General features: G+C 35.9%; 1 protein-coding gene across 1 annotated transcript in view; it reads right to left on the bottom strand.

Annotated features, from left to right (window-relative positions):
- LOC108712409 (teneurin-2) overlaps window positions 1-21,975 on the bottom strand; it is a 1,104,728-nt gene extending 1,082,753 nt beyond the window's left edge. The window contains exon 1 of the mRNA XM_041588750.1: window positions 21,750-21,975. Coding sequence (XP_041444684.1) covers window positions 21,750-21,975 — 226 coding nt within the window. The remainder of the gene's footprint in view (window positions 1-21,749) is intronic.
- Window positions 21,976-23,880: the final 1,905 nt, after the last annotated feature.

The following is a 23,880-nucleotide window of genomic DNA, read 5'->3' as shown; positions in this document are numbered from 1 at the left end:
CCAGTTCTTTTAACCATTTCATTGTGTAGCCAGTGCATGGGGATGGACATCAGGTCATCAGGTCCCCCATTCTGGTGCACAAAAAAGATTCTGAGATAATGCAAGACTCGCCTTAATAACAGTGTCCACAAAATGGCTCCTGCCTGCTTGCTATAATAATGAATTCCCAGACTGATGGAAACAAGATTCGAATAATTTATACAGTGTAATTAAAGTTCATTTTGCTTTACTAACATGATAAAATAAAATTTTAAATATTTTTTTTGGGTGACGGGTCCCCTTTAATGCTTGGCAAGACACTAAGTTGCCAATATGACCTTATTTAGATGTAATGAGGTGGTTACAGGTATAAGGTAAAAATGTGAGTTTAATTGAATGTATAATCATTTATGTTAGGTATGGAATCCAGCATCCTCAGCTCTTCTCTGCAAGTACATCACCCACTTTAGAAATCTGATTTGATTTTATGATGCCATTCACAGCAATAAAAGTAGGAAAGATTCCTACTCCTTTGATACTCTTTGATCTGGCAGAATGAGGTCTCTGATCATTTCATGCACATTCCTTCTGTTTTATAGGGTATATTTTATACAGCTATGTGTTTGATACCTTTTATAAGCTACAAACTGCCTGCTTTATTTTCTGCTGTAACATCAAACCACCTCTGAGAAGATTCCCACGTTACAATTAATTACAATTTTTGAGAGTTATGTTCATCATTAGTATTACATTTCTGTTTTGAAGCCACCAAAACAAACCATTTATTTATTTGCCTCCGTTTTTACACTGCATGCACAGATGAACTAGCCTGCTCAGTAAGCATTTAACAGATTAGACACTCGAACATGGTTGCAGGCAAAGCTCTCTCATGTTTCTGAGTATTGCCTGATAAACACTTCAAAGTAAACTGCTCATAAATATGAAATGAAAAGGCGAGAAGTCGTTATGCACAGCTTTGAGATACAAATCTTTTTATTCCCCTCTGAAGTGGGGTTTGATTGACATAATGAGTTATAGATCCTGTCCAGGGACACATCCCCTTATCCCCTTTTCCTCGGGAGACTGCAAGACTTGAAAGGAAACTACTTCTGAACTTCATGAGACAGAGCTAAAGAAAAAGAAATGTTGAGCCCAAGACATTTCCTGTTCCTCTATTTTTCAATAAAATGTTGTATTATCCAGATACATGTGAAATATTAGGACCAGATCCATAAAAACAAATAATATGACAAATTTCCCCAGAAGGATAGTTAGATTTCAATATGTCACATTAGATTTTAGATGGGGAATCTCAACTGATGCCACATGTCATAACAGTCTATTTTTTTGCCGCACATTTTGTTGATTCCCATGCTGTCACAGAGGGGGGTGTTATGCATATAGAATGAACAGTGCACAATTCTGGGTGTACAGTTATCTTGGTAATTGAACATTCCTACACAAAGGGGAATATTTATCATGGGTTTGAATTTCGAATTGAAAAAAGGTATTTTTGGTCTAGTAGGTCCGTTTTCAATCGAATAGGTCCGTATTCGGCCGAATTCGAATCATCCGAATCTAAGGAAGATCGAATACGATTCTGCATCCACCAATTGACTCCAAATAGGTTCTAGGCGGTCCCCCATAGGCTAAAACAGAAATTCGGAAGGTTTTAGATGGCGTATAGTCGAAGTCAAATTTTTAAAGACAGTACATGATAAATTTCGATATACGAATTTATGAATTTTTTTCAAATCGAATTTGGACTATTCCATAGTCGAAGTACATAAAAAATAGCTCGAAATTCTAAATTGTTTCATTCAGAAATTCACCTCGACCGTTGATAAATCTGCCTCAATGTATATAGATTTAATAAGGTACAAAATCTTAAGCTGTTACCTTTTTTTTTTTGCAAGTCTAAAGATTTGAAAATGACAGTGGTTTTTTTTTTTGTCTTTGTGATGGTTTTTTTTCCCTAAAACTGAACTAGGACAGGGTGTAATTGCATAAAAAAAGTCACTTGAGTAAAGTTGTGATTTTTTTCCCACAATCTAAAAAATCATCAGTGACCGTGGCCAAAACTGTGAATTTAGGGGCAGATTTATGAAGGGTCGAATTTAGAGTTCATGGGAGTTTGTAAAACTTTAGAAGAAGGCAAAGAATTAAAAAACTATAAAAAATAAATAATGAAGACAAGTTGAAAAGTTGGTTAGAATTGGTCATTCTATAACATACTAAAAGTTAACTTAAAGGTGAACCACCCTTTTAATGATGTATAATTTCTGTAAAGCACTGTGGAATATGTCAGCACTATATAAATAAAATAACTTTCTAGATAAAACATATATCCTCCTTTTGATTTGTGTACCCAAAAATGGATAGGGTTTACATGAAAGTGGGTGGTATTTAAGATTAGATTGAGATCTTTGCTGTGTAATATGTCAGCACTATAAACATAAAAGGATAATGAAGCATACACATGTACAATTTATAGTGTTGATGTTCTTCTAGCCTTTTTGTTGTTATCCTTAAATTGCTGAATTTTAAAAAGCCAAAAGATTTTTTTCTTTTTCTTTTTTTTTTTTTGCTTAAGAACTGCATTTCTTTCAGGGACTAGGTGATGACATTTGTTTTGTTGTCATTCCCATCAAAAGCTAAACCAAAATGTTAGCACTCCGAGTCAGTAATGTTGAAGTGATTGACTACAGGAAATGACCACGTACACAAATTTAAATGCGACTCTATTTTCCAAACCACACAAGTGGTGCTAATTAACCTGTCAGTGGTTTGTCTGTTTGCAGCTTTCTATTGATGCATCCACATAAATACTTTATACAAAACCTTGTGTGTCACTGTTCCTCTTGTCATATGAAATAGGTCATGGCACATGCTGTCCTTGCTTCTGTGCATTCTTGGTTTTAAGCTTGACTTTGTTGTGACCAAGATATTCTGACACTTATCATGCCAAAAGTTGTTGAAGATGATTCTCTTCTGTTTTCTTGAAAATAAAATGGCATTTTGTACTTTGCAAAATTAGCTTGAGTGACAAATATTTTCCCTATCATAGAGAGCTTTAAAAGATGTTAAGATGTTGTTCACTTTTTTTGGCATATGACTACCATGGGCAGAAAAATATCTTACCTTACAAACCATCGGTGTAAAGCTCTGAGTAACACGTTGAGGATATATAAAAGATAAAAAAAAATAATAATGGACAGATGGTTGAATACTTAAAATGAATATGCAACCAAGTGTTGATACTGTCAACAGCACCCTTTTATTATAATAAAATATAATAATAATATTAAAATAATTATATTTTATAATTATAATATTTTATTATAAGAAATATAATAAAAATAAATTTTGTGTCATGCTAGGATAATTGCACATAACATATACTATGGTAGAACTCTCAAGGACAAACCCAGAGGTCAAAACCCCTTTGATCATTTGCAGTGATCAGTACAGATCAGTAAATATCAATACAGATGAGCATACATAAATAATACAAAAACACACATGCGTTACACATTCCTTTTGGTGGCATGGTCAATAGCTAAAAACACAACCGGAAACATGGCATGTAAGATATAGTGGAGCCTTCCAGGATGCAAGTATTAAAGGCCCAATGGCTCTCAAAACAAAGACTTTCTGAGACACATCCCATTCAGAAGTCAAAAACCCTTATATCACATGCAGTTACTCAGGAACATTGCTGAAGGGTCCCCATTTGAAATAGAGAAGCCATGCAGGGAATTCTGGACAGAAGATGAGAACTGTCGGAGGGGGGAGGTGATATATAACTTTGAAGTAAGGGTTATCTACAAAAACACACTTCAAGTGCAACCCAGATATAGTAATTACAAATCAGTACAGAAAGCTACTAGGTGACATGCTGTTTCAAATATTGTAAACACAAATAATCATGAATTTGGTGAGAATTTAAGAAACAGTAATACTAATAATAATCATATGGTCACAATGAGTGGAGAAGTCTAATAATATGTAGCAAGTCACCTTAGAATTCTTCTGCTCATCACAGAAAAAAGAAAACAACTTAGAGTTCATGTGGAATCCTAACATAAGCAGAAACGAGGGATGCACCGAATCCACTATTTTGGATTCGCCAACCCCCCGAATCCTTTGCAAAAGATTTGACCGAATACCGAATCAAATCTGAGTCCTTATTTGCATATGCAAATTAGGGGTGGGGAGGGGAAAATGTACTTCCTTGTTTTGTGACTAAAACTCACGAGATTTCCCTCCCCATCCCTAATTTGCATATGAAAATAAGGATCTGGCCTGAATTCGGTGCATCCCTTTCAGAGACTTAAAGGCACATCTTAACATAACCCTGCCTTTATATGGGACAGTGCACAACTCAGAAGTAGAAAAAGCACTCAGTTTGCCCCTTCTGCATGCTGAGGTAAGGGCATCAATAAGAACATAGTTCATAGCCCATCTAAAGCTTGTTTAAGGAGCTCCATGGGAAAGAAGGTTTGTATGAGTTTCTGCAGCACCATCAGTAAAGGTATGTCCCACAAAGGGAGAAGGGACCTCGTATGTTGTCTTACTCATACAATATAGAAATGCATTAAAATAGATTGAAACAAAGCATTTACTGACCAACTTTTGCCAAGACTTGATTTGGATTATGCGTGTACTTAACTCTGCCAAGGAAACAGAGTAAATCACTTTTCCACCATAGCACTTAATAGTTTCAATGGACCATATATTGCTGTCTATTAGTGAGGGGCGAATAAATTCACCTGGCATGAATTTGCGGTGAATTTCCACGTTTTCCCGCCAGCGAATAAATTTGCGAATCTCCCGTGAAAATTCGCCGGTGAAAATTCGCCAGGGCCAATTTCCGATTTTCGTGATTTTTTCGTGAAAATGTCTGATTTTCACAATTTTTCCGTGAAAGTCTTCAAATTTCAAGATTTTTGAGTTAAATCCTTTAAATGTCATGATTTTTGAGTGAAATCCTTCTAATTTCATGATTTTTGTGTGAAAACGTCCGATTTGCAAGATTTTTTGGGGAACTTTCCGATTTCACAATTTTTTGCGAATTTCTCGCCGTTTTTCGAATTTTTCCAGAAATTCACTATTTTTTTCGGCGAAGTGAAACGTAAGAAATTTGACCCATCACTACTGTCTATGTCTAACTCCCTGAAAACTCAAATGATTCAGTTTGTCTCTGAGTCTCAAGGTCAACATTGAGAGCACTTGCAGGTCCAAGGATAATGTCCCCAGACCCAGGAACTGCTAAACCTTCCTCCCAGCTGAACCTGCTAGAGGAGTAAACAAAGAAATATTTGGTGGGAAAACAGATATATACTTATGTCACACTTAGACTGTTTGATCAAAATATATACTGTCGTTAATGGATGTTAATTCCCATAATGCAGCCAGTCTGCTTGGGGGGGAGAAGCTGCCTCAGTATATTAAAAATATACTACTGACGAGTGCAAGGTACAGAAAATGTCCATCATAGTTTAAAAAAATTTTGCAAGCTGCTGATTTAAAGTTAATATGCTTTGTCAATACATTTAAGAGCTGTAAAAGAGAATGTTGCTAAAATACAGCAACAGATGCAGCTTTGTTTTTCTTTTAATAACAGCAATGGCTTTTAGGTTCAGTCATATGTCAACAATGAAATGGCAAAGCTGCTAAGTAATTAATATTTGCCAACCGTTGTTGTTCATGATGACTGAAGTATTTATGCCTTTTTTCCGGCTGTGACATCTAGTTGTTGTTAATGTCATCTAGTCTGGACATGTTTGTTGGTAATAAGATGTTTTAGAGGTGTAAGTGAACAGTGTGGCAAGGTCTGACCTTACTGTGACAGATCAGTGTAAAGTCAGTGTTTCTGGAATTGTGAAACTCCAGTTATTTATAAGATTCGTTAAATCCAATACTGCCAAAAGCATACAACTTTTCCTTTGACAACTAGCGTTAGTGGATTTTATATCATTCAATGTGGGTTTTCAAGCCAAAGACCTTTTGTTCCTGTTATTTCTGCTTATTTGTGCAATACTTAGGAGAGTGCTATTATTAACAGAGTGCTATTAAAAAATAGATATAAACACATAGTAGATTCTACTGCAGTTACATATATCATATCTCTTATTTCTTATTTAATTTATTTTCATGACCATGGCTTTAACTCTTTGCATAACAAGCATCAGGCATATACAGAATGTCAACATAAACTGAATTAAATTGACCCAAGTGCAAAATGTCCAGGGTGGTTAAAAGTTTAAAGATGTTCAAGGGATAAGCCATACATTTTTTTGTTTGCTTCCTCAGATTATCTGCATGTACACACATGCCTCAACTTGATCAGAAAGAAAGTGCTTCTAACAAAAGTTCTAAGTAGCACTCTTAGGGGTAGATTTATCAAAGAGTGAAGTTAGAGATCTCCACAGTCGCAGAGTGAAATACCGCCTCTGCCCATTCATTTCAATAGAATTTTTAAAGGCCTATTTATCAAAGTGTGATAGTGAAAGTTCACCATTTGAGAAATACCCCTTTAAAAATCCCATAGAAAAGGAGATCTCTAACTTCACTCTTTGATAAATCTACCCCTAAGTGACACAAAGGTACTTATGAAAATACAATAGGTTGTAAGTTAGAAGACTGACAATGTAGTTGGTGTAGTAGATCCTGATTTGTCTGCAAGGAGTTCTCCCCATATTTGAGTAGGTTTCCTTCAACACTCCAAAAACATGCAGGGTAACTGGCTACTGAGATCCTAAGGGACCTTAGATTTACTGGGTCAGGGACTGATGTGAAGGAAACTCTGAAAAAGCTTTTCCAGAAATTGTTGAAGGCATTTAAGAGTATTATTGTACAAAAATCCTGGTTTATGTTTAAAGCTGTATTGTAAGATTTATGATTCTGGGGTAAAGCACTAAATACTATTGTTGATTATTGAGGGCACTTAGACTTGTGCTGGGTTCAAAGATAGTTGGCCAACAGGGCCCCATGATTAAACACAAGGTTTGTAGTTTATTCATAGAACGTTTTCATCTCAGATGCTGGTGCACTACTACGTTAGTATAAATCTTTGTAGTAAAAATACCTACAGATGAAGCCACTTTGGTTTGTGTGTTTGACACAGAATAACTAAACCCAGATATCCCATGTATCCCATTTAACCCAGAAAATTGCGTCACAGCATCCCATCTAATTAAAGAGTTCACCATGGTGAAAATGGTGCTTTGGTATGCTAATGAAAAGGTTTTGACTTAAGGTAACTTTAGATAACTCAGTTTCTTCAATTAATCCCGAGTTATGACGCATTTAACACACAAATCCAACTGGCTTCATCTGTACATTTAGAGGTATTTTTTTTGGCTGTGTGGGTTTTTACTAATCATTATATTTTAGAAATCTTTCACATATATTGTAATGTGGGTTATAGTAGAAAACAAAAATGTACTGTTGACTGAACATACACGACAGAACAACGACTATGGGGCAAATTCACTAAGATTCGTAGTTGCGCCAGGCGCAACTTCACCGCACTTAGCCGCACTTCACCACACTTCACCAGGCGTAGTTTCGCCAGCGCTCCACAAATTCACTAAAATCCGAAGTTGCGCTCAGGGGTTGCGAAGTTGTGCTAGCGTTGATTCGCTAAGCGAAGCGAAGTTACGCTAGCGATGGTTAATTTGCATATGGCGCCAAATTCAAATTTCAATGAGGAATATGTAGCGGCACTACAAATGCCTGGGAAACCTTCAAAACATCAGATAAAATTTTTATTTTGCCCTACACATGTGCCCACTGTATAGGTAAGTTGCCATGAGTTAGGAAATGTAGGGGGAAAGGAGGGGAGCCCCAAAAAAAATTTCGATCTTTTTCAGCCTATCACCCATAATATAGAAAAAACGCCAGCGTTTTTTGGGACTTAGAAAAAAATTTGAACTTTTTTTGAAGCAATCCCTATCTACTCTATTGCGCTTCGCCAGGTCTGAGGTGGCGAAGGAAGTCTAGCGTAAAAGGTAGCGTTCAGTACAATGCGCGCGTTAGTGAATTTGCGTAGTTACGTCCGTTGCACAAATTCGCCAGGCGTAAGGGTGCGAAGTATCACTAGCGAATTTATGCCAGCGTTCGTTAGTGAATTTGCGAAGTAACGTATATGCCCAACGCTAGCGAATTAACGCTAGTGTTAGGCGCTTCAGCACTTAGTGAATTTGCCCCCAAGACTGTAGTTTGGGGTAAAATGCATTAGCAAAATAAATCAGGTTGGAGATAATAAATACTGTGTACAGTAGGTGTGTAAATGCTCTTTAGATAGTATAGAATTGTAGGCCACATATTTTCATGCATACCTATACCTTTATCTACTCTATTAAATATGGGGTATTGTTACATTTAGGGGAACCTGTTATTTCATAGTTTATTGGTTTGAAAACTTCTATATGTGTTTTTCACTCCCATTTATCTTTTTGTTACTTTACTAGCAAAGCCCTGGAGCTATAAATGCAGGGGCTGCATGACACGGGATCTGAATGACCAGCAGCCCAATTACACTGGTGTTACGGTCAGCACCCTAAATTCAGAACCAATGCTAAGCACCCTGGTCTCGGCTCTTGCTTCCGCCTTTAACAGCCGCCTTTCACCACGAGAGGAGCCCTTGGCTAATCAGATGCCGCCAGGTCTTATTAAGAGAGGTGCCAAGTGATATACTATACTATACTGATGGCTTTGGGGGTAAAGCTATTTGGGAAGGCTGTTTGTTAGTCTTTTGTTAATTATTTGCTGTTTTACAGCAGTTAATCTCACTGTAGTCACTCAGGCAGCATGAAAGTCAGCCTGAGCCCAAAAGGCATTCTCTATATTATATAGAAATCCAGCCTGTGTCACTGAGCTGCTACTACTGCAACTAATTGGAATATACAGAGAGCTGTAATTGGGGTATACAGAGAGCGCTGTGGGGCTCAATCAGGAATAGGTGCAAAGCCTGAATATAGTAACTTTCCTGGGCATTGCTTTATTACGACTTTGTATTGCACAGTATTTCTATAGATATAGTTACTTGATTCAGCAGCCTGAGACTTTATTAAGTCTCAGATTTAATCTCTCTATACCTGATTAATCCATGCAGAGCTTGCAGGCTAGCAATATATGTATTTGGACAATATTCCAGCAGCCAATGGATAAAGCAATATCACAGTACAGTCGCCGCTGTGAGTGTAACATGGACAGCCCACAAACAGTAGCTTCAACAGTGGTTGACTTGGTTCATTTTATTTGGGCAGGTGTAACTTTTCTCAATTTTTCCACTTGTTCAGAGGACAACCTGCGGCCACCGCAGATGGAACCGACATATAGTTAAATACTCTGTTAGTGCGTCTAGTAGTTTCCCAGATCCTGAATATGTTATGTAAGCCAGGATAGCATAAGGTAACATAGAACAGCAGTTAACATATTTAGAGACTGCATCTAAAGCTACAGCTAAAGAATAGTGGGTACCTTATTAAATCATCTAACTAGCAGGAATGTTTTTTAACTTAGGGCTACTACTATTCTGGTTATGGAATACTAGATAGTTTTTTAAATTCATAGCTTACTAGGAAAGCTTGGATTACATGGGGGGGGGCAAACAAGGAATAAAGGTACTAGCAAGCGACAAATGAATAGCCTCCATCCTGCAATTGCACACAGTCATAGATTATTTTAAATGTATTTCAATAAAGGAATGTATTGTAATGTTTTTTTTGCATACACATGATTTTAAAAAACATTTATATCATAAGGCTTGTGCCAATTGTATTCAATTCTGTGGTACGGTATGTTTAACACAAAGAAAATGTCTTATATATTTCATGACTATTACATTTTCATTCCTTTTGTATGTTTTATTAACTAATAAGCAATAGTTATAAAGTTAGGTTTTCAGTTGTGCTCGCTGTGGTAGTGGGACCTTGCCAGAGTACTGCACAGGACATTTTAGAAGAGGGAGAAAAGAGGTTCTCTCCTGTGACTGCACGGTGGGTTGATTGATGCAGATGCTACTACTGCTTGTGCTAGGTGACAGCCTGCTTGGATTTCCTATCATCGACACACTGCAGATTCAGGGCCGAGAGCAGGGCTGCTGAACTTCTCTCTTGGTAGGAGATGCAGCTCCTGCTCATAGCAGAGTTTTGGACCATCCTCTCTGTAGGTAGAGGCAGCCTAATACTTGATGGTTGATATAATGACATAGTACTAATCTCAAGTCTTCAGTTAGGAATGGCAGAGCATAGTAGCAATCTCTTATGGAATTCTGGTTTTAAAATATTGCCTTTGGTGAGACTGGCAAGGCCCTATTTTTTTGATAAAATGTGAATAAATGCAGTGGCCATTTTACCCCATTTTGATCCTGGTGTTTCATTAAGGTATATAACAATGGGGCTCAGTGAGATGGCTCAAGGTGAAGGGTCGTTTGAGTATTCCCCTTGTCATGTATTTTTACACTATTTTTTGTTTCACAAAAAATCTTGGTAATATCTGAATATAAAAAAATAATATCCCTTATTTTATGGAGATTTGCCAGTATAAGAACCTTATTTATTCAAATGCTTAAAAATGGCTAAGTAGTTGACAGTAAACTTGACTTGTAGCTTGTTTGATACCAAGCAGTTAAGGAATGTGTGATTTGAGAATAATGGATAATCTGCAAGGCATAAGATTGGCAAAGGTTTGTATGATTAAAAAACTGGGGCTGCACTACAGTGATAAGAGGAACACTATTATCATGTAGCATTTTTGGCTGTAGTGTTACATAGCACTTTGCAGAGATATAAATACAGGTGTTAAAAAAAAATACTAACAAATAATGCCCAAGAAGGCTGGCTGAACAGTTAAAGTGATAAGTGAATAATCACACTCCTAGGATTTCCATAAACTATACTGAAAAATTATTTGCCACAGTACGTTGCATTGTGTTGCAAAAGCTCTTAAAAAAACCTAGGCCAAATAGACACCATGGTAGAACTATCCTTACACAGGACTACAATTTAAAACCTCATCTCTCCTTTTTTTACTATCCAAAAATTCCAATGATATTTAATTTCCAAATTGACTAATGTCATTGTAGTTATGTTTGTAAAGATTCTCATTCATCCAGGTCATGGTATATCTATAGAAATAAGTCAAATCAACTAGGACACTAGATATCTGTTACAGTTATTGTAATAAACTGAATTGTAAGTATTTGTAGATTAGAACTAACTACAATGACATAAATCGAACCAAATGGACTTGCTGTGTTTTTCTTGAAGACGTTTCACCAGTCGGATTGGAGTGAGAAAGCCAGTTGGATGACTGGTGAAACGTCTTCAAGAAAAACACAGCAAGTCCATTTGATTTGATTTATGTCATTGTAATTAGTTTCTACTCTACAAATACTTACAATTCAGTTTATTACAACAACCTTAACAGATATCTAGTGTCCTTCTTATCATAAGACAAAATCCAAGTTGCAGTATGTGGCGGGTCCACTGTAGTTTTTGTAGGATTTCAAAGGACTGTTTGGTAATGTGGTTAAATATCTTTGGAGCAAGTTTATCAAAAATTGCAGTAAATGACGCCAAACAACTTTATGCATATATGACCCATTTGTTAAATTATATGCCCTCAAATCACTGGGAAAAAATGTGAATTGCCAGTAAAGCTATGTTTGGTTAAAAAAAATATTGCTCTTGACCATGATATTTCCTGCACTTTTTAATAAATGTGGCCCTTGCTTTTGTGCCTCAGATCCTGTTGGACATATAGTTTAAAAGTGCACATTTAAAATGTTTCTAATATAATAAACTTGCTAAATTGTTCTTTTTTATACCTGCAAGGAAAGTAAAGCAGTTTGTCCCCTTGTGGGCCCTTTCCACTTTTTAGTCTCCCAGCATTAATGATTCAGCCATCTCTGTACTAGTGCAAACACTTTCTAAACAATAAAGAGTTGCCATGATGGCTTAATTTATTAATGCACTACTTGTCTCTTACCACTGTTAGATCAATGAAAACATTTAAATTAACCATTAGAGATTAGTTTGACTCGTATCAGAAGCACATGTCCTAATGCACATCTCCCTATTGAGCATTCCATTATGATGTGTTAATTTCTCCATTATAAAGCGACATGTGCATATTTAGCAGTGATAGGTTAATTCATTTAAAGAGCAATACCTTTTGAGTTGTAATGATTGGTACCATTGCAATTAGCTTGAAATCTATTAAGCAATCAGAAGCAATTAAGCAAATACTTTCAAAAGTACAGCAAGAAATTGTCTTAAATGTGTTAACCTTCACATTATAATGAGGGAAACACTTTGTATTATGATGTTAACATTTTGGCTTTTCAGGTTCTGCGTACAGAGTTAACACAACTCTACTATAGAAAAAAAGAATTAGTCAATGTACTCTAATCTGACTCTTTAGAAAAATTAACTGGCAATAACTCATCATACCAATTCTTATAAGGACAATATTATATTTATATTTGAAAAACAATAGTCATCTTTCAAAGTCACATGAATGGTAAGGGATTTAATATATATATAAAGTAAATTCAGATTTTCACCTATTAGTATGTTTGTATGAAATATGGAGATCCCAACCACCTTAAAATTCACCGGTGAAAGTGTCAGGACCTCACCTGCCTTGGGTTGACTGATACAAAGGACAAAATCCCGTAGCACACTGCAATTTGTAAAAATGTGTTTTGCATTTTATTTATTTTATGTATATATACAAACATACACACATACAGGGGGACCCAAATATTGCCCTTTTTGTATGTATATTGTATGTATATTGGCTGAATAAAATGTGAAACACTTTTTTATGAATTGCAGTGTGCTACTGGATTTTGATTAGTATCTTTGGACAGATTCAGAAGCTAGAACATTTAATGACATTTTCTGCCTCCATAGAAATATAGTTTTATAACACTGATCTTATAATTATGCCAGAAAAAAAATCTGGTGCATAAACTTCCGATTTTCTAAGCAATGAACCCCTTGTCTCATTTCATGGTTGTGAGAAGAGTTCCATTGAAGAATTCCTCTATCTTTTAGATGTTTTCCTAGATTAAACATACCTTATGGGAAAAGTCCTTACCCATAATATAAAATATACATCTTTAATTTTTTTAATGAAGCTTTCATTTTTTTAAGCTTGAATTCTTATTTTGAATTCTTAACTAGCATTTTCCTCTCATCTGTTCCATCTCTATGCCCCTTTTTGCAAAAACAACACTCTATTAGCCCTTATAACATTACCCTGTCATTGAACTAGTTACTAAAGCTGGGTATATGCTAAAAGATTTTTCCCATGAGGCAAGGTTCAGGGCCGGATTTCAAGATGCCAGTGCCCCCATATGCACACCCTCCCCAACCTCCTCCTGCTGCTCCTCCCCTTGAACAAACCTGCTTTCCCCAACAGCACTTCTACTTTGCACATATCCCCCCTCCCACCCAACTCCCCCACACTCACAACATCCCCAACTTCCTCCCCTCTGCTGCTCGAACCTCCATCACACCAACTTGCTTTCCCCAATGGCACAGCTATTTTACACACAGCATACTCTTTCCCTGTTGGCTTTATGGACTATTCTTGATGTGGCCAGCATCCCCCCCCAATATTTGCCACCCTAGGCCTTGATCTTTGTAAACTGCCCACAAACCTGGGCCTGGTAAGGTTACTAAATTAGAAGATCTAATTAGTTAGGTTCTGGGCAAAATTTAGGATGATCCAATCATTCGGTCTGGAGATCATATCATAATTGTGGCCATGGGCAGCCCATCAGATGATGATCAATGCACTGATGCAGTTCTTTTGCAACAGATATTGGAAAATAAGAAATTTTATATTGGTTGGTCAAACTGTCAGGATGGCCCCTATATGGTACAATAAACTGCTGACTAGACCTGGAGGGGGAAGGTTGGCAGCTTTTATCAGCATGCGTATGGACACTTTTGGTCTATTGTTAATTAATACTAAAAAAAAAAAATTCTTTTGGCAAATAATGATAATTACATAGCACACACACACATAAAAACACACACATACAACATCCTCCTTATTGTGGTCGTTAATTAATAAGCAATAATTAAGGGAATCGTTTCTGGATTTAAACATTTCCTGCATTTTCTGTCAAACACTAGCATGACATGCCATGGGATATAAAATGAAATTATCGTAAAGCCCCTAGAGAATCTTGTGCCAGTGTGAAAATTAATCTCAGCATGGCAGAAAAGTTAGCAATCAAAATGTTAAACTAGAGATGTCTATATGAAAAAGTCTATTTGTACATGCAATTGAAGGAAAATATATTTTTCTTCTGATTCCATTTTTCCTCTTGGTAATATTAACATAGTAATTATTACTGACTTGATGCCACACCCTACATATGACAATTGCCTGTGCATGTGCATTGATGAACCATGGTTGAAAATGAGCCTCTAAACAATTGTGTTTAGGGAAAAAACTGTGATTATCTTAAAGGGGTTGTTCACCTTTGGATAATTTTTAGTATGCTGTAGAGAGTGCTATTCTGGAACAATTTGCGATTTCTTTTTGTTTTTTTATTATTGAAGGTTTTTGAGTTATTTCACTTTTTATTCAGCAGCTCTTCAATTTGCATTAGTGATCTGGTAACTAGGGTCCAAATTACCATAGCAACCATGCATTGATTTCAAAAAGAGACTGAAATATGAATAGTAGAGGGCCTGAATAGGAGGATCAGTAATACAAAGTAACAAACACAATACATTTGTAGCCTTACAGAGCATTTGTTTTTTAGAAGGGAATCAGTGACGCCCATTTGAAAGAGTCAGAAGAAGAAGGCAAATACAGTAACTATAAAATATAAATAATGAAAACCAATTGAAAAATTGCTTAGAATTCACCGTTCTATAACATAATACAAGTTACATTAAAGGTGAACCACCCCTTTAAGTAACCTACTTCTTCTGGGTAATAGTAAATGCCAGAGTTTTTCTTCTTTACAAAAAGCCGGTTTAGGCAAACTTTCAAAACTTGCCAAGTTTAGTAAACTCACTTGTGGTTCCATTAAAGATTACTCGAGCTTAAAAGCACAAGCAATCAATCTTAAATGGGGACATAAGGGTCCTTATATATCCTTGCAGGAAATGTGAACAAAAAGGAGATCTCCAATCTAAGGGACTGAAGAGAATCAGTGCATGACATTTATAAAATTATTTTGGGAATGGCCATAGTGCGTGTTGCTCTGGAAAATCCTGAAAAATTTGTGTTTTTTTTATAAAATCGCAAATTTTTCTACATTTATTAAAACTAGAAAATTCGGCATCTCAGACCTATCAAGGTTGCATATAAGTCAATGGGAGAATCCCAATGATTTTTTATTGTGCGCTGGGTTTCGTGCAATACCCCGAGTTTTCAGGCAAACCAGCATAAGAGTTTTCGAGTCAAAAATCCCAAAAAATTGTGAAAACCTGATTTTTTTCCCTCAAAACATATTTTCAGGCAAATTTTATAATAAATAAGTGTAAAAATCCAGAGCGGATGTACCAGTCAATGAGTGTGTAGGTTGAACATGTAAATGGAGGCATTTGAGCAAAAAAACTCAATATTGTCCCCTTGTGTTCATATGTTTTGTATTGTTACCTTATTCAGAGAGTAAGAGAGTAGTGTGTATCAACTTTTGTCATTAGTATTTGTATGGATGCATTTGAAGTGCACCTTAATTCAAATGAGCTATATAGTATAATGACCTTTCAAGAAGGATTACTTGCCCCAGTGGCTCATATTATTTGTGGACAGCTGGAGTGGCCTTTGATCATGTTAGTCTGGATCAAGTAGACACTATGTAGGAGTTAAAGGGGGTTATTTATCAAAGTCCGAATTAATCTCAATATTTTCGAGAAAAAAAACTCCAATCAAATCCACATGGGTTTTTTGGGCTTATTTATTAATACACAGAATCTGAAAAAAATTGCGAAAAATAAGATTTTCACTATTTTTCTGATTTTTCTTAAAAACATTTCGGGGTATTGGCTAAACCTGAAAATTTTGTTTTTGGTGGGACAGAATCCGGAAAAAAAAAAACGCAAAAAATAAGTTTTTGTTGATTTTTTCGGATTTTTCATCCGATTTTCAGGATTTTTTCAGATTTTTCAGCGAAAGCTCCAAATTTTGCCTGAACACTTTGGGGCACATCAAAAAATCATTGGGACTTCTCCCATTGACTTATATGCAACCTCGACAGGTCTGAGATGCCGGATTTTCAGATTCTGACTTTTCCATCCTTGGGGTTTAATAAATTCTGAAAAATTAGTGATTTTTTTAAAAGTCCGATTTTCTAAAAAAAAATCTAGATTTTTTGTGATTTTTGCATTCAGAGTATAGTAAGTGTTGACCATATCAACCACATACAGTATGCTTTATTAATAAGTATGGTATTATGTTAAGGTAATGCAGATTTTTTTTAGCATTTTATTAAACAGCAGAAAAGTGCACAGTAACTGTGACAATGTATTTGTTTAGTAAAGTCTCATAGTTGCAGGAGCACAAAACTTTGAGAACAAATCATTGCATGCATCTCACTTCGTCTTACTGTATGAGAGGGTATTAAAATAACACTCTGCTTTTATTGCTATCCTGAACCATAAATAAATGTCATTTTAACAGTGGTGGTAATGCACATAGAAATAACCTGAATTATTTTAGAAACTTGTGTTCTTTAAATAACCTCTCTCTATTACCAGATAGCTATTCATGGTTATTATAGTTATTTTACAACAGAAAATTCTTTATAAATAATGTAACATTCCAGACTTATGAGAAAACACAGTTGGGCTCAGGCTCTAAAATTCTTATAAAAAGGTAGCCTTAGGGCTTACCCCCCACAGTTTAAAAAAACAGTTCAAAATCATTTTCCCCACATGCTACATTTTTGCTCATCCCTGTATGTTCATCTAAAACAAATACGTGCATTACCAATTTTTTTAAGGTCAAGGTGATAAAAGAAACCCCATTACTTAAAGATTATAACTCTTCAATTGGGATCCATTAAAAATAGTTTAAAATAAAAAAACTAATTTATTCAAGAAAAAAAGGGACATTCTAATGACAAAGAACAAAGAAAAAAAACAGAAAAAGAAAATATTTGTTGAAACATACAAAGGGAACTTAAGACACCCCTTGGAAGTATACTTTCAACATTATTTTCTTGTCCTTTTAGGTGCTTAACCATGTCTCAATGCCTAGTTTACTGCTGAAACAGTTGGGGACTTTGGACAATCTTAGAATCATAAATTATGCTGCGCATATATTCAGAATCATGGAACATAACTAAACCTAATTCTGAATATAGGTCATTATATCCAATTTTGGCATGACAGCTAGGGATGTCGCGGACTGTTCGCCGGCGAACTTGTTCGCGCGAACATCGGCTGTTCGCGTCCGCCGCAAGTTCGCGAACGTCGCGCGACGTTCGCCAATAGGCGTTCGCGTCAAAATCGTTCGACCATTCGACCATTCGAGCGCTAAAATCGAAGGATTTTCGTTCGAATCGAACGATCGAAGCATTGGATCGAATGAAATCATTCGATCCAATGGCTTCGATCGTTCGACTCGAACGAAAATCGTTCGATCGAACGATTACAATCCTTCGATCGTTCGAATCGAACGATTTTCGGATGATCGAAGTTCGCGAACAGTTCGCGAACTGTTCGCAAATTTTGCCGGTGTTCGCGAACGGCGTTCGCGAACACATCGGCGGCGGTTCGCTACATCCCTAATGACAGCCCCAAATAATACTAGCCCAAATCTCTGAAAAGTAAACTTAAACTTCACATACATTTTACAAATTTGCAAAACTGAAGGTTGAAGTGGTAGGAGCTCTAGAAATTCTGTAAGAATGAATGGAAAACTTTATAGAATACGCTGCCTATTTGTACTGGGGACCTATTAATAAAAGTACAAAGTAATGTGTACTCCTAAAAAGATAAAGAAATACATGCCATTTTATTAAAGCTTCATTTGCAGATTTATTTCACATTTTTTAAAACTCCAGTTTCACTAGTGTGTTTTGCACTACTCGTGACTAGTGATGAGCAGAATTTATCACCAAGTTTTGTCAAAAAGGATGCCTATTGACTCTATGATGTGGGTGAGTGGCCGGTGCATTGGTAGATGAGGAGGCTACTCCACTTCCTGCACTTGCAATCATTCAGGCTTTTTGGCTTCCACAATAGGAAGATGATCATGAACGGGTATGGGCACACTTACAGTATCCTCGATTCTGCCAGTGGGATAAATGGTTGAATACTGTGAAGTATTGGCCGGTTTATGTCAACCTTTATTGTACTAGTTCATTAACTAACTAAAGTGGCCATGAGCAAAAAAAAATAAGTTAATTTAGTAGTCCATTTTTACAGTGCAGCACCTATATATTCAGCAAAGCCTTAGCGTGACAGTTGCGGAGCTCTCCCAACTACATATCCCCCTGTGTTTTTACTCTTAATCAATAATGAAATACACCTGTGATATCACTTTAAAACACATCTGTGTGTGAAGTTTGCACAACTCTTAGGAAGTGCCAGGATCACAGGCACAAAACGCGTTAGTTTGCAGCCCACTGCTGTTACTTGACTATGTGTGGTTGAATAAAAGCCGACTTTGATATTACAATGTACAAAGCGCTGTACAGCACCTATATATTGACAGATTTTAAGAGCATTTAGAAAAAGAGAGGCATAGTCATTTGAGTAAATATAATCTTCATTTTGCTTCAGTTAAAGCATGTTTCCAGCTGTATTGCACATAGAAGCTTTGCATTTTCTTACTCCAGATAATATATTGCTTAACGGGACTACCACATTATTATTTTTTACAATAAAAAGTGTCAAAGATCTACTACGTACATAAGAAAAATGATATCCTCTGGAGATTTCTGTACAATATTACTGATCTAAAATACAAGTGATACATGCTGCAAGCTGATATTCAAAGCTCTGCAGATATTTCCTATTTTTTTTTCTGTGAAGAACTATAAATGTGTGTATAAGTTTATACAAGTATCATAAAATCCTTGATTTTCACAAGTGAAGTAGCCATGTTTCAAAGGCACTCTCTTGACAACATCTGTGTATATTTTTTATGCTTGGTCAATAAAATGCACAACAAATAGCAAAGAGCACAGTCCCACATGGTGATACATATTGTTGGAACGCACAGCATTATAAATAAAGGAATGTGCTACTAGGACAAATCAAACTGATATTTAACCTACTGTAGCTAAAAACAAGGTTTCTTAATCATAAATTGTCCCTCAAATAGTCCCTCAAGTACAAGGAAATATGTTATGTGTACATGTAACATTAAACATAATTCAACATGGATTAGATGAAGGTTTCAAGATTTCAATTAAGCAGAAATAAAGTGTGGCCACACACCTCAGTGTGGCCATTTGACAATTTAAAGTATAGCATACATGGAAATACCAGAAATAGGGATGGGCAAACTTTTTCACCTTGTTTCGCCACGTAAATGACGCCCATAGACTTGTATGGTGCCGAAAAAAAAGACGCGCATCCAAAAATTTTTGAAAAAGAATGGGTGTAAAACGAAGACAGGAACAACTGATGTCCTCTTTGGCCAATGGGAACATCTAAGGTAGCAAGCTGTGAGTCTGAAGCCTCAGAATAAGAAACTGAAAGAAACACCAGGTGGTGAAGCTGACAGGTTAAGCCAAATCAGGAATAGCTTCTGTCATATCTCATCATAGGGGTAGGAGGCATAGGTAACAGCTAATAAGGACAGCCTGTGCCCCACCCAGAAGTGAGACAGGGTATAGTGCCCCAACATATACCCCACAAGTTAGGGCCCAAGTGGAAAGTTCAGGGAATAGAAAGGACCCTGGTGTGCTTAAAACCTGAAGCCAGAGATGGTGTTCTGAGGGAACCAGTAAAAAGCACCTGGCAAAGCTGGTACTATTGGGTTAAGCCCTGTTAAAGGGGATGCAAGTAGGGATGGGCAAATTTTACTTGTTTCCCTTTCGCCAAAAAATTCACCGCCGGCAAAATTTTGCCAAAATGCATTAAAGTCTATGGGCGTCAAAATTTTTGTTGAAGCATGGCGATTTTTTTTTTTTGATGCACGTCATTTTTTGATGCGCAGTGCCATTCAAGTCTATGCGCGTCATTTCCACTGTAAAACATGGCAAAAAAATATGCCCTAGATGCAAGGCCCCATGATGAAAATGACTGCAGGCTGATGGTGGAAGTTGCTGAATAAACAGAAGAAAGTGCAAAGTGAGTAAATACTTTGCCAAACTGTACTTTGTGAAGAGAACAATTTTACTATTTTCAATGAATATTTACCATCTATAAACTTTGGATATTAATTGTGACATGCCTACTGTAAATATAGATGCTTCTACATTAGCTGAATAAAAGTGAGTGTGATGTACTGTAGCTCCTGGCACCCTCTCATTTTTGTTGACAATTGTCCAATGGTTACCTTAAAAAATGCAAACTTAGCAACCCTTAAGTAAACTTAGAATATAATAGATTTAGAAAATATATTTTTTTAATTTTTCATTATTTTACTTTTATTGTTACCCGCTTGTTTTATTTTAGGTCAGAACATAGTGTGTTTCTGCAAACCTACAATCTCCCACGCTCAAGAGAGTACTGATTGTTCATCGCATAGTTGTTAATTCCATAAATCTCAGGGACAATGAATCTCTGTGGATATAGACATTCTATGATGTCCTTGGAAAATGGTTTTTCAAAAACAGATTAGAATAAATGTCTAAAGGAAGGAAGATAAGTAAACACAGCAATTTGGAGAGCTGAATACAAAATGCATCAGTCAAGAACACTGATCTTAACATGAACTTAAAACATATTGTTTAGTACGATGGTCTATAATTTCCGGTTCAGTGTTTTGAAACTGTCATGCTTTGTCACAACAACTTTATGGCCAAACAGGTGATGAACAGTTTCAGTTACATTCAAATGTTAAGCCTGTTTAGAGAAAGAAAGGGATGCATGCCAAAGGCCAAATAAAGATATTTTTGAGAAAAAAGTATTTCACCTCAATGGAGGGGTCTGAGAAATAAATCCTCAAGAAATTACTAGTGATTCTGTATGTGAAGTTTAAGTTTGTTTTTGGGTCATAGCCCACATTTCAGATTGTGTTTTAATACCTTTGACTATACTTTCTCCTATGCTCACCACCACTGCTGTTATTATTCCCATTTGTGCAATCCTCTTTTTGGCTAACCCTTCCTAGTATTGATAGTAATAGTCAATCTCCCTGCTTACCAGACTGGTGTAATCAGTTATATGTATATATATATATGTATTTCAGTTTTTGCAAATGCACAAGTGTTTATGAACACAGAAGCAACCTGGGATTTTAGGTATAAATAGCTTAGTTCCTGGTCATACCATATTTCAAAAACAAAAACACAAGGAAAAAATTGAGATCTCATGAAACCTTATGACCTCTGAATGTTGCTCCAAGTTTTGGCTTTGGGATCTTGTTAAAGATTTTGCTCTCTCTCTATAGATCTATATGTGATTTACAAACAAATACAAAAACAAATACCTACCCCTTGCCTTTTTGCAATTACACAAACATTTGTTTGTTTTAGTTAAGTTCATCAAGGTTTATTATTTATCAATAGTTTTATTCCTAATATGAATGTAATTTATGGTATATGATAATATTTTACAGATCCTTATTTTTACAGAACCGTATAGCATATGCTTCAGATGTACCTTGTCTTGGAAATTCATCAGACTCCCTGTGAACAAGTTCAGAGACACGATTCCCATAATGCATTCTGTTTTCATGATCATATGCCTTTAATGTTTCACTGGAGCTGTAGGATTTTTGAGTAGGAACTCTGCACTCCTCCCCATCCAATGAAGAGCTGGTATATCGACCTTCTGTCCCAAAATGCCCTCTTGTCAGAGATCTGTGTCTTCGATCTTTTATATCCATTTTGTTCTTTGCTACTGGTACTTAATAGAGTTAGAATTTCTTGAAACACAATCTTGGACCTAGAAGTGGAAGAACAGTAAGATATCAATGTATTTCACTTTTATCTAAAGCATTATGTAGCACAGATTAGAATATAACTGAGGAATCTCACATATGTAGTCTATGTGAATTAGAATCAAAAATATAAATGAACAAACATTGTTGTTACATAATAAATCAAATGGATGACACCACAGTTATCCCAATATTTATCTCACTTTTTATCACAAAATAAGAAACAAGATAAAGTAACATGAACTTTATTGAATATACAGTATGTTAACTGGATATGAAAGATAATTTGTTTTAGGTGTGGGGGAACATGCTGTAATGTGAGTATGTTTTATAGTTTCTTACAGTTTATGAGTAGTCATTATTCTAAAAAACGTATGAATCTTTTTTACACAAACTGAAGTGCCAATGCAGTTATCTGGCCGCGTGTATATGTCTACAATATGTTTGTAGAACAATTAGAAATGATAAGAGGCACATTTATCAAAGGTTGGCTTTCAAATTCATGTGAATTTTTTTTAACTCTAATAAATTGGAATATACTTGAAATTCAATTATTTAATAAAAAATCGAATATTTAAAACTTTTTTTACAGATTCGAAAACTTTTTCTTGGAAAAAAACTCGAATATCAGGAAGACTAGTAACACGTACAGATTGGCCCCTGGACCTCTCCCATTGACTTATACATAAACTCAACAGGTTTTAGGTGGCGAATAGTCAAATTAAAATTTTTATCAGGCCAGAGTTAGTGATGGGTGAATTTGCGGCGTTTTGCTTTGATGATAAATTTGCGAATTTCTAGCGAAATGTCGAAAAATTAGTGAAACGCAGCTGGCATCTCGTTTTTGATGCCGGCGTCAGTTTTTGACGTCGGCGTCCATTTTTTGGACACTGGCGAAAATGCACCGGCGTCCACCGGCCATTTCTTGAATTTATTTGCTGACGGCGAATCGCGCAAATTCCCTGCAAATTCACGCCTGCCGAATAAATTCGCCCATCACTAGCCAGAGTTTGATAAATCCCAAAATTCTAATTTGAATTAAAATTCAAATTGAGTTTGGATAATTCACAATTTGAATTTGAGAGTTTTGACCATAAAAAATATAGATTTTTCTTTCTTAAAGGGAGTAATCAGCTCGAAAAAGGAACTAAAATGTTCTGAAAACTTGTCATGATTATATTAGTTAGCCAATAAAGGTATCACCTTTATACCACTTTTGTTATTTTTTATTTCAAAAGGGTTGCCCTGTAACATTTTTACAGGCTAACATGGTACAGCAACTTTACCTTTCCTAAAGGAGAAAGATTTTCTGGATATTTATTTTGAATATCATTACATTTAACAGATTGAACACAGAATGGGAATTGCACAGTTTTGAAGAGGGGCTATGGAATTTATAGGGAAGTAAGTAATTTTGTGGATAATTTACCCCATTTGTTCAGTTTTTATCTGTATCTAGGTTTTACATTCATGGAGGAATTTTGTGTGTTTTTATTATTTGTATTTATCCTGATTACTTGTATATAGTGATGGGCGAATTTATTCCCCAGGCGCGAATTCGCAAAATCGAGAAAATTCGCCGGCGTCAAAAAAATTTCAGAAAAAACGGATGCCGGCGTTGAAAAAACGCCCGCCAGCGTTGAAAACGGATGCAAATTCACCCATCACTACTTGTATATGTTTTGGAATTGTATATTATTTTCTTTTTTTGGGATTTATGGTTTTATGATCTGCCACCCAATGAATTATCCTGTATACATTTGAACATATGCATATTTCTGCTATACTACTGTATATGTATTTGATTGTAACAATATATTTTATATGTTTTTTTATGTAATTTTTAGTGTG

This window comes from Xenopus laevis, chromosome 3S, assembly GCF_017654675.1.
Source record: "Xenopus laevis strain J_2021 chromosome 3S, Xenopus_laevis_v10.1, whole genome shotgun sequence".
NCBI lineage: Eukaryota > Metazoa > Chordata > Amphibia > Anura > Pipidae > Xenopus > Xenopus laevis.
Note: the sequence above shows the minus strand (reverse complement) of the source record. Positions and strands in the feature narration are given on the sequence as shown.